Genomic DNA, 13,068 nt, shown 5'->3' on the forward strand with positions numbered 1-13,068 from the left:
CACACTCTAATTAGAATGTTAGGGACTGATGCTGTCTGCCAGCAACTCTGATGTACAACACAACCCTTACCAAAAACAAAACAAAAACTCACAAAAAAAACAAACAACAACAAAAAAACTGTCTCGAATTAAAAATGTCAGAATCCAGGTAGCTATATCTATAGAGCAAATTGCCTCTTTCGGATTTCCACAGAAAAATACATATACAACTCTCAAATTTACTAGGGCATCCTATGCTTGGCTTATTCTATATCATTTTTAGGGAAACACTTTATATGAAGGGAAAATCAACTGAGTTTTATTTAAAAAAACTGAGGCTGCAAATGAGTCAATTGTATTTGGATAGCTACACCATTATTGAGATACTTAGTAATTACTTTATAGAACATTTAGAAACAAAAGAAAAGCAAAAAAAAAAGCAATTGCTCATAACCCAAACCTTTAATACAAACAATATGATTTTATATGTTCTCTTTCACCTTTCTCTTAAAATTAGCGTTAGAATAAAAATAAAACAAACAACACGTACCTAGCAGAGGTCTGACAAGTATTTCCAGCACAATGTGAGGCATGGATGTATCAACCCCTCTCCCATCTCAGAGATATCCAACACCCTGATTCTTGTCTTTATCATACAGATAGATAGATATAGATATGAGTTTTAGCATACATGTATTATATATTCCCCAACAGTAGATTGTTAAATTTTGCATGTTTGAAGTGCATGTGTGAACTATTCTGTAAGTGAGTTTTATTCTCATTATAATCCTGATAGTCGTCTGTGTTGCTTTTGTTTATAACTGTGGTAGCTGTAGTTCTTTCATTTTTTTACTAATGTCTAGTATTCCACTATGTGATTACTTCAAATTTAATTTATATGGCTATATTTCTAATCCATATTTAATTATATTGAAGAGTACACTCAATTTCTATTCTACTTTTATTTTTTAAATTTAGACTCAAACTAATTTTCTATGTTGATCCATTACGTTAAGCCTTATATTCTTTTTGTTTAATATACAATAATTTATAAGACCATTCTCAGTTTTTATGCTGCCTCTATTTTCATATTTGTAATAATACTGAGTTAAGCATATTTTTTCAACATAGTATTTTAGACATTTCCTTAGATGATCTCCTAATATACATTTCCAGAAATGGAATTACTGGGTAGAGTACATAAACTTCCTTCCCCGTCATTGCACTCCCAGCCTCTGCTTATCAAAATTACAGGATTATTTCCTTTTAAAATAATATTTTATATGATTGTAAAGTTAGTACAGATACATTAAAAAAACATTAACAGTTCTGATTATTTTCTCCCAGTTGTGTATACATAGATACTTTTGCTTTTAAACCATTGGGATCTTGTACATGCATTTTAGTACACTTTTTTTTTTTAACCGAATGACATTTTGTCATGTCATTAAAAGGCCTTCAACACATTCTTTCAAATGACAGCATAATGTTCATAGCTAGACCGATAATATAATACAGTCAGCTCCTTACATGTTGTTGAATATTTAGATTGTTTATGAGTTTTTGTCATTATAAATACATTTATAATGAATTTTCTCAATCAAAAGAGGGAATACTTGTCCGATAGAATTATCAGTGTTATGGCCCTTATATATACTACCAATGTCTCTCCAAAGTCATATCAATTTCTAATTCCATTAGCAATGCTCACTTCACAATACACATTCTTGGCAACTTTTCTTTTCATTTTTAATTGATGTTTTTATTCATGATTGGCAAACCCAGTACTTCTTTAGTTTAATATGCCTGTGTGTGTGTATATGTGTGTGTGTATGTCTTTTAAATAAGGAAGGTAAACAAATTTCCCCTTTTGTTTTACCTTGTTTTTTAGTTATAATACTTACTCCAAAGCTTCCTCTAATTTGTCCTTCTGTACTACAGACGGGGGGGGGGGGGGGGGGGCGGGGACCGAAAACTACATTCTGTAGACACTTATGTAGCTAGAGCTCTGGCTTTAAGTACCTAAAATCAGATGTATTAGCTCAAGTTTGGAATGTGGGAATGAGGCAGGGGACTCATTGCTGCTTCTGCTATGTATCCAATGGAACAATTGCTTTTTTTCAGCTGCTGTCTTCCTCACTTCACCTTTGTGAATATGAAGAGGCAAGGAACAGGGTGCTTTTTTTTTTCCCCCCTAGCGGGGGTCTATCAGATGTGACAGGTTTCTGGAACTAATATATAGTTGTGGTACCAACTTCCTAATCCCTTCATCTCAGCTAAAATGGTGTGCGTTTGAATTTAACATTTCCTTTTGTGGCTTCCTCATGATCCGGATTCTGATTGTAGCAGATGTTGCAGCTTTCTTGCCAGGATAGTTTGATGTCGCTTTTGGGGAATGTTCTGAGGACCCAATCTAGAAGCTGCTACTCTAGGCTCTCCAACGATTTTGTAAGTACCTAACTAAGTCCATCAAATCCCTACCTGGTTAAAACAGCTAGAATCATTTCTGTTTCCTACAAATGTATTTTGACTGATACATTACGTTAGGGATGTTTGAATCATATGCAACCCTGATCTTAGGTTTTCACCCCCAAACATGTATGTTCATGTATGCACGGACGTATGGAGACGCGCATGCGATTGTACCTTTGCGTGTCCAACCCTCACTTCCTAAGTGGCAGTGAAACCACTTTGAAAACCTCAATCACTCACACACACACACACACACACACACCACAATGCTTTTCCCATCTAGAGGCTTATTATCCGGTAATCTCAATGATCCAGAAAGTCTCGGGAACATGAGACATAATATCTTTACATTTCTAGTACTCAGTACAAAATTAGAAATGCAAATCAGAAACGGAAAAGAAGTACTAAAATGCATATGCTTTATCACAGTTACACCTTTTGGGTTCTTAACTAAAACTATACTATTAAATCTAAGCAATTTAGATTAACTCTAAATTTAGATTAATTCTAACAAATTGAGTGGTATCATTTCACAATCCTCAGTAAGCACATGACAGTGTGCTTAAGTGAAGAGCTGGCAGGAGAGTAATCAGAGAAGAACATCAATGGAAATAAAAAGCTGTCAGTGTGACAAAGGTGGAGACAAAAAGGACACTGTAAAAAGCGGGCATCGTAACATTAAAAATTATAGATCTGATTATGAAAACTAAGTAAAGCCCTAACTACTTTTTGTAGAATATTTAAACTTATAATATTCCTTTATTTATGTATCTATAACTATTAGTTTATTTAAATAAAGAACAGTTAAATTACTCTGGCATATTTTAAAAATAAAACACATGTCATATTACACATATTTTAAATAAATGTTTAAATGGATTAATATTTAGTATAGCTTCAGTTACCTGGAAAATTAAATTATGACACATATTTCACTCCCCAAATGGAATGATTACTGTATGTGGATTTCTGTGGGGCTAACCAACATATCTGTTACAAGGAGTGGCATCTTGGTTCAGACAAGAGAAAATCTGGCCAACCAATGGTCCTAGCTTATTGGCCAGAAAACATTTTTTAGGAAATTAAAGAAACAATCTTGCTAGAAATCTTATCTAAAGTATGTTTCTGTAAGATCCATAAGCTCAGTGACTCTACAGATTGATTAGCTTTCCCATTCACATTATCACGAAAGGAAACTAAATGCCGATTTTGAAAAATGGCTGGTATGTACTTACTGGCAAAATTCACCAGATGAAGTCTCATGTTATTATTGTGTTGATGCTGTTAATTAACACTAAAAACCCTACTCTGAAGTGGTAGCTGCTGGCAAAATGTATGATTTTAGCAACATACTTTTACATGACCTGCCATCACTCCCCAAGTTGAAGCCAGTCTTGCAGCGACAGGTCCGTGTTTTGTAACTGCTGCTGAGCAGACAGATGTGTGAACATCCCCCTGGCATTCCGTATGGATCCGCTTCACAAGCATGGCTTCTGACTACAACAAATGAAAAATAGCATGCTTGAAATTCTCTGAAGACCAGATAATTCTGTGCATCAGTGTGCTGAAGCTTTTACACTGCAAGAAGAGGGAATTCTAGCAAAGTTCTATTTACCCAACTATTTAGTACCATAGTCGAATGGAATAGCATGTAAACCCAAAGAAGAGGCAGGGAGTCACCAATATCCTCCTAAGGCTACATTTTTAAAAACATTTCTGGGAGACAAAATACTTCTATATTAATTTAACCTGTTCACATTTGAGCAAAATAAAAGTCACATAATTTTTTGGTACATGATTCTTGTGCTACTTTTTTAAATAATAAATTTCTTGCAAACATAAAAGATACTGTAAAAATATACCAGTTTAGGTAGTTAAGCAGAAAAATATTAGCATTTGAAATAATCCATCACCTGGGAACTTAAACTGGAAGAAATGTGATTCAGTGATTATCTTTACTCTGTGGAGAGGTGCTAACACAATATATGTAAATATATTTTTCAATTTTAAGTCTGCTGCTATTTCAAGAACTCTAATTCAAAATAAAATGTATGCGTATGTGTATAATTGTCAAAAGAACAAGGCTGAGTTTATGTGTAGAGATTGAGGAGTCGAAAGATGTTTCGTGATTCTAAGAGTTGGAGGAAAAAAAAATAGGAACATTACCATATGGAAAGCATGAGAAAAAGAAAGATGAGTCAAGGAGAAGAAGCTAGAGTAGGAATAATGCCAGTCAGATTTTATGTATTATTGTAATTATATTTATGTTAGATCACCACTTGATTGAAATTGTGATGAACGCTCTGGCAATTACCTTTAAATAATAAAAGTGCTGTGCTTTTAAAAAATTGTGTCTTTGTATTCCTCACTTTCTAAGTGAACAGATGAATGGAATATAATTTTGACTATTTCTTTTTCCACTATGAGTGCTGTTTTTATCTCGAACCCCACCCCCACATCTTTACTAGTTCATATCTCCTCTCACCTACTCAGCAACATTCTACTTTTTCACTTTCATCATTACTTTTCTCTTTCCATTGGTTTTTTCCCACTGGCATACAACTGTGCTATTTTTCCCTATCTTGAAAAAAAAAAATAGCTTCTTTTAACTCAAATCCCCACAGCAATCTTTCAACTCTCTCCCCATTTCTCTGTTCCACCTTTATCAATACTTCTCAAAATTTTCTGTGCTTATTTTCTACAATTATTTTTCTTCCTGCTTCTCTTAAGCCCATTCTACTCATATTTTCACTCCTTTACTCCACTGAAAACACTCTTGTCAGATTCTAATGAGTTCCATGTTGGCAAATCCAATGGTCAATTGGGTTTAAATGCTTCTTCTCAAGCTCTGTGTTTCCTCCTCTTCTCCTTGCCTTCTTATTGTTAGAGTGCCCCAGTCCATCATTTGGAATGATTCTCTTCTCCATCTGTATTTACTACCATGGCTTTAAATGTCATCTATATGACATATGACTGACAGTGGCTGCCAAATTGCTATGTCCAGTCTGGATTCCCCCACCACTGAACTCCACACACTGCACATTCAAATACCTACTTGATATCTCCACTTGGATTTATTATATATATCTGATATAATCTGTGAAAATTAAACTTCTTATGTCTTCCTCCAAATCTGATGCATACTTAGTCTTTCCTATCTCAAACAATTTCATTATTCCAGTTGCACAGGTCAAAACATTGTTATCTTTGAATCCTCTTTGGTTTACACCCCCTATCATTGAAGGTACCCCACTACCTTCAAATCTAACTACCTTTCACCATCTTCACTGATACTATTCTATCTAATTCATCATTCTCTCTAACCATCCACTCTTATAACCTCACAGGCTATTGTTAACCCAGTAACTATACTGGTCTTTTAAAATGTCCATCAGATCATGAGACTCCTCTGCTCAGTGCTTTCTAAGGACTCCTCAAGTTACTAAAAGTAAAGCCAAAGTTTATACAATAGTGTACAAGGCCCTACTTATTATAGGTCTACCTCACTTCTCCAGTCTTATTTCCTATTTCTCTTCCCCTTTCTCACTCTGCTTCAGACATACAAGCCTCCTTGGTCTTCCTTGACCATTCTATGCATGCTCCTTCTTCAGGGCCCTTGTTTGTGCTTGCTCGTTTCTCTACCTGCAATGCTCTTTCTCCACATAGCCGAATACTTTTCTCTTTTAGTTACTTCAAGTTTTCATATAATGTCATCTTCTCAGTGAGGCTTCCTCTAACCACCTAATATAAAACTGTAAATAGCCCCTATCCTTTGCATTCCTTATCTGCCTAACTTGTTTTTTTCCTTTACTCCATAGCAGTTACTACTTTCCAGTATAATTCTTCCTTTCATCGTTCTGTCCTTTCTTCCTTTTTTATGTATATATGTGTGTGTGTGTGCGTGTATATGTATGAAGTCCTGGGTAGGGCAAATCATTAATGCACTCAGCAGCTAACTAAAAGCCTGGAGGTTTCAGTCTACCCAGAGACTCCTTTCAACAAAGGCCTGGTGATCTACTTCTAAAAATCAGCCATTGAAAATGCTATGGAGCACAGTTCTACTCTGACACAGATAGAGTCACCATGAATTGGAGTTGACTCAATGGTAACGAGTCACTGCCTATGTATACATTATATTTTCTCCACTAGGATGGAAATCTCATAAAGCCAGGAATTCTTCTTCTTTTGATTAACTGCTGTGTTCCCAGTATGCATAGAATTATTCCTGGCAAAAAGCAGATGGTCAATGAATATCTGATGAATGAATAAATCCTCATATCAAATTCTAATAAGATTATCTACTGAATTCCAAATTTGAATTTGCTATAAACATAACAATACATTCCCTCAATTGGATCTCTTTAAAATTTCTCACACTCTAGGTTAGTTTTAATTTGAAGCATAAATGGATGATGGGAACTTAGGATGGTGTTGATTTTATGTTGTATTTTTCTGTGATTAAGTACACATTTATGTTGCAGAACAAATATTGCTATAAGCTATTGTGAAACATAGCTGGTTTGTATTTTTCAGAGATATTTAGAAACATTGCAGCCTCCTCATTAAAAGTTATTTTAATGGAAATATGTTAAATAACAATCATAATGTAGTCAGGAGAGTCCAATGACTGCTGTGAATACTGGGTAAGTACTACAAGATAGTCATCTGATTTTAAATTTGTCTCCCAAAACGATACAGAAAGAAAAGAAAAGAAAAGCCTTTTAGCACATGGGTTTCTGTCTACATACATCAGGATTGAAAGCTCCTTCCTAAACCTAAATCTAGCCATCATTTCAGTTCTATGGTTATAGGAATGATTCGCTAGGAACTAAACAATTTGTCATTTAGACTTGTGAAAGATCTCTATTCCATTTTATCAAGCAGATATGTACACTTTTGCTTTCAAAGCAGAGAATTTATGACTTACCCAATTTAACTCCATACCCAAGCACAAGAACTATGTCCCCATTCGGTCTGCCATTATGAAGGCTATGAAGAAGGCTTGTGTGTCTTACCTGTTGGTTGAGTTCTTTTTTGATAGATTCGGATTCCTCTAGCATTTTCCATTTTAATTAATGAATGAATTTCAGTACCATTAAATCGATTTATCCTTATGATATTGTAGTTGTCAGAATTGGTGGCATACAAATAGTTTTCAAACACAGCTATACCATAGAGGTGTCTGACCTGCAAAGAGAAGCAAAAACAACTACGATTTTTAATTATGCTGTTTTCAAATTGAAGGAAAAACTGCTGCTAACTAGTTTGGAAAATTCCTATAGTAGGAGTATCAAAAATACAACTTTTGTTTTCTTTGGAGGAATTAGATATTTCACAAATTTTAAAATTTTCTCTGAAGAAGAAACCATTGTACAGAAGTGGATAAAGATATTACAAACTTACGGGAGATTTTATTCATGTTTTATTAAGAAAACACCATCAGTAGGTACTTTTCAAAGGTTAGTAAGAACCAAGTTTTTAGTCACATTCAGTAATATGTTTATGGCTCTTTTACTCATGATTTGACATGTCTTTATAAACTACTTGTTCATATAGTTATAAAACCAAACCAAACCCAGTGCCGTCGAGTCGATTCCAACTCATGGCGACCCTATAGGACAGAGTAGAACTGCCCCATAGAGTTTCCAAGGAATGCCTGGTGGATTCGAACTGCCAACCCTTTGGTTAGCAGCTGTAGCACTTAACCACTACGCCACCAGGGTTTTCCGTATAGTTACAGGCATCTAATATATATATATATATATATATATATATATATACATATAGTTATAAAATTATAGGCATCTCAAAAAAAAAACCCATTGCCATCGAGTCAATTCTGACTCATAGCGACCATAAAGGACAGAGTAGAACTGCCCCATAGAGTTTCCAAGGAGTGCCTGGTGGATTCAAACTGCCAACCCTTTGGTTAGCAGCTGTAGCACTTAACCACTACGCCATCAGGGTTTTCCATAGAGTTACAGGCATCTAATATATATATATATATATAGTTATAGTTATAAAATTATAGGCATCTAAAAAAAAAAAAAACCCATTGCCATCGAGTCAATTCCGACTCATAGCGACCATAACGGACAGAGTAGAATTGCCCCATAGAGTTTCCAAGGAGCGCCTGGCAGATTCGAACTGCCAACCTTTTCGTTAGCAGGATTAGCACTTAACCATTACACCAGCAGGGTTTCCATGGGCATCTGGAAGCTACAATATAGCTCTGTCTCCTAGAAAGCACCTTTGAAATTATTTTTATAAGGTCAAAATCCCACCTTTACCACAGTGGAAAACAGCATATAATAAAATCACATATTTTCAATAATTGTAAATAAAATGTCAGCATTTCACTTAGAAATTGCTTTCTTTCTAAAGCTTATTCATAATGGGATTGGGCTTGTCTGGTTTCAGAATGAGGATGCTTTGTTGCTATCCATGACAATTAAACTAACAATCTAACTCTCTTCTTTGACAGAGGTCTCGGAGTTTGTGGAGCAGAACAGAAAACTTAAAGCCAAATAGAGCTTCCAGTAGAGCAGAAGGAAGAATGAGTATACTGATTTTCTGTTCAGAGGCACATGCTGGACACACTGCCTTTGGGCATTCCTTGGATTTAACTTCATTCTAAATTGTTCTGGTCCTGGGTATGTGGAGTTGTCAATTGATTTGCTGTAGAGATTTTGATGAAAAAGCATTTGTCAGTATTCCTTGTCATCACTTTGTGTACTTTTAGTAAAACAGAGAACTTGAGAAAGTATGTGTGGTTTGACTGTATACTTTTTTGTAGAAAAAAATGAAATTATTTTAGATCTTAATCAGGAAATCCTGTCAATTCTGTAGCCTAACCAGAAACATTTGATTTGTTATCTCCCTGCTATGCATGGCTTATTACTATTATTCCTGATTCTCTTATAGGAGAAGTGACTGAAAAATAGACTGGCTTTGGCATGTTGTTTTGGGGGCATGTCTCATTTCTTCTGGTCTAGGCTGAAATTGAAAGATAGCAATTAATGGGGAGAGTTACTTCATGCTAAAACCCATCATTCATCTGTCGTTTGTTGCACCGTGGTGGCTTACATGTTGCTGTGATGCTGGAAGCTATGCCACTGGTATTTCAAATATCAGCAGGGTCATCCATGGTGGACAGGTTTCAGTGGAGCTTCCAGATTAAGACTAGGAGGAAGGACCTGGTGATATATTTCTAAAAAAATTACCCAGTGAAAACTTTATGATCATTATGTTGTACATAATGTTGCTATGAGTTGGAACTGACTCAACAGCATCTAACAACAACAACAACGACAACACCCAAACGAAATTTTTCTATATGAGTATTACTCCCCAATTATGTGTGTCTGTGTGCGCACATAGATAAATATGTGTGGGTATGGTCATGTGTGTACTTACTAATAATCTCTACGTACTTGATGTCATATTCAGTAAATGTGTCTAGGGTTCAATTTTGTCCTGGGACATTTTTTTTCCCATAAAAAATAGAGGCAAGCTCAACTCTTTCCTTTCCATTAATTTGATGCATATTTTGCTCAAAGTTTGGGGGCACCCACCTGGGAGTCTGCAGTTGTAGCATGCCTACTTTCATTGCTTTCTATGTAATTGTCATTCCACATCTTGGGAGAGAAAGCACAGCTACATAAGAAGTAATAGGCCAGAGTAGAAAACAAGTGCGCACCATAAAGAACAAATTTCATTTCCCACCTCTCTGCCTTCCTTCAGAGGAATCTATTTCCCATGAAATATGTACATTGCTGCCTTCTCTGCTAAGTACCTCCAGCAGAGGTGGAAGGAGCTTGGACTGGTGGATAGACCATTTTGCATACAGTCCAAATACACTTTTTTTTTTTTAATCTATCTTGGATTATTTAGTGTCCAGCTAATTATGTGTCTAGGCAACCAGCAAAACACAGGCAACAGAAATTAAAAAAAAAATTATATAATTAAAAATTTTGGACATCGTAAAAAAAGTTTTTGAAGTAGCCATAGGAAAAATCATGTTTGAATTCCTTATCCTTGTTTCCACGTTTAGTATTGTTTTCATTTTTTAATTACATGTAAGTAAAAAGAAGCTCCATGATAATCATTTCAAGGATTATTAAGTCATCTAAAGATCATAACCTAAGCCTGCTCCCCCCTACCCCCCCAAAAAATATCATCAATGTTTTTTGGACAGCTGAAGCAAAGAGAGAAAAGATTGCCCACATCTGTCATATTGGACGCATTTTTTAAATCACCTAGTTTAGTGCATTTTTTTAATCTGTCAAGGAAAGGGAAAATATTTAATTTTTAAAAACTGGTTAGAAAGGGTAACTTTAAGAGATAATTATAGAATATCTATGAATCAGAATTGACTTGATGGCAGTGGGTTTGGTCTTAGTTTTGGGTTGAATTGCAAAAGAAAGCAAGGAGATTCACATAGTTCAGCTCTAAAGACTGAGAATCATACATGAAATTAGCACAGTCAGTGAGGTGCAATTGAATTTGACACAGAGCAGTAGTGGCAAAGGCCTATTTCCACTTACGGACCTTCTTTAGATGATTACTGAGAGTTATTTGTAAAAACGTATAATTCAGCAAGGGCAAAACTATAATTAATGAGAATTTTGGCCTTAGTGACTTTCACAGAATTCTCGTTTGAGGGAGCACTTGGATGCATCAAAAGGCAAAAATTAATCGAACCTATTAAAATAATAAAGACATTTTTGTAAGCAGGCATTTGCTTTTGCTAGCACAATATTTCTAATGCCACATGGGACTCTGATGATAGTTCAGTTCCTTATGAATAAACTACTTAAGTTAGTTTTTAGTAAGTAGGTCATAATATTTGTCCTATCCTAATAATTTTCTCTCTCACTAGCATAGCTTTTTTATTCTTGTTTGTGTTTATTTGGGGTTGTGTTTTGTGTGTTTTGGTTTTAACAGAAGGGAGAAGGAGTGATAACTTTATCCAACACCATGGAATGCATTCTGAAAAGAAAATTCTTCTATGTAAGAAATATACCACAATTTTTATGACTCATTTCAGTTTGATTTCATAAAAAATTTTCAACATTGCAAATTTGGGTCTTACTCGTTATATACCACTTATTTTATTACATTAGCTGTGTTTTCTAACAAATATTGTACTTACATGTCTGCCTTGAATAATAACATGTCTGTTTTTTCCTTGATAGTCCACTACTTCCACGTAGTCCAAGTAAAGATCTACCCAGTAAACCAATTTGTTGACGAGGTCTAGTGCCAGTGCAGCTGGCTGCTCTGACTTTGAGTCAATTATCCTGGTTCTGTTCATCCCATCCATGTCACATCGCTCCACTTTGGCTACATTCCCGTAGTCAGTAAAGAAAAGTTTTCTGTGGAAAGAAAACTAAATGTTAAAGGGGGGGTGGGGGGGGAAGCATATTCAATGGAACCATCTGTAAAAATAGAAGGTTTTGTTCTAATTTATTTCAGTGGTTACATCTGTTAGCTTCCCATAACCATTTCCCTATAATATCACCCATAAACAGAGAAATCTGCTAATGAATATTGCAGGGCATAAGCGAGCAGGTTAAACAACAACTGTAAAATATTCCCCAGAAAGAATGGTTATGGTGGGTTTGTTTTTGTATTAGGGGAAATGTTTCTTTAAGCCTCATAGAGCCAATGCATATGCACCACGGGAGACTGCTTGGAGCCCATTTGATGGAAGCTTCAGAAGGGAGCCAAGTCACCAGGCCAGTGCATGCGAGCCATCAGATCTTTATCTTCAACCTGCTCTTCAAATTGCCTCGTAATGTTTGTTTCCTATAAAAGCTATTATGTGGAGCTCAGTGATGCTATGAGTGGTAGAGAATAACAAACCTGGAATGGAATTAAGCAGATAGAAAAGCAAATGTGCTGTTGGTTGCAATGAAAAAAAAAAAAAAAATACATATATATATATATGTATATATAACCCCCTCTCCCAAACCAATCCCAAATATTCCCAAATCAAAAAATTTTATAAAAGGCAAAGGCCATTTCTCCTCATTGCCTTTTAATACATTTTAAAGAAAAGGCTGAAAAGGAGTGTTGACCTCAGAGACAACAAAGTCTCCCATGAAGCACTAAGAGTGTCTGTCAAAGGCTTAAACGTACCTTCAACACCTCTGGATCTAATATTTGATTAGTATTCGCTATGTTTAGTAAACACGAATCGATTTCAATTAACCTGACAATATTTTAACAAGATTACCTACTCTTGAGACTACATTACGTTTGTAAATAAAAGGCCATCTTGCTTTCACTTAAATACAATTTCAAGAATAATCTTATTTACAGTGACTGGGCAATATTAAGATTACCTGGAGTACAGAATATTTGATTTTACAAACTTGGAGAATTAGTTTTTAGTTACTATTCTCAACAATTCTGCATTATCTAACCAAGTTAAGAAGTGTTTATTTAAACTTTATCTCTTTCTGCTGTGGGAGACAAGTTTTTAAACACAAATGCATACTGTTATATGATAGTGTGAGCCAGATTTTATTACAAATATATATTTTCCCAAATGTTCTTGCAAGAAAATTTATCCCTGGAAGTTAGAAATTTTTCTAGCAACTCCATTCAGGT

The 13,068-nt window shown here is 35.2% G+C and overlaps 1 protein-coding gene across 1 annotated transcript in view; it reads right to left on the bottom strand.

Moving 5' to 3' along the window:
- The window catches only part of LRP1B (LDL receptor related protein 1B), a 1,748,032-nt gene that overhangs the window by 898,391 nt on the left and 836,573 nt on the right, over window positions 1-13,068 (bottom strand). Inside the window, exons 8-10 of the mRNA XM_049888441.1 lie at window positions 11,606-11,828; window positions 7,467-7,638; window positions 3,805-3,948 (exon numbers count right to left, since the gene is read on the bottom strand). Coding sequence (XP_049744398.1) covers window positions 3,805-3,948; window positions 7,467-7,638; window positions 11,606-11,828 — 539 coding nt within the window. The remainder of the gene's footprint in view (window positions 1-3,804; window positions 3,949-7,466; window positions 7,639-11,605; window positions 11,829-13,068) is intronic.

Source organism: Elephas maximus, chromosome 6, assembly GCF_024166365.1.
Source record: "Elephas maximus indicus isolate mEleMax1 chromosome 6, mEleMax1 primary haplotype, whole genome shotgun sequence".
Lineage (NCBI taxonomy): Eukaryota > Metazoa > Chordata > Mammalia > Proboscidea > Elephantidae > Elephas > Elephas maximus.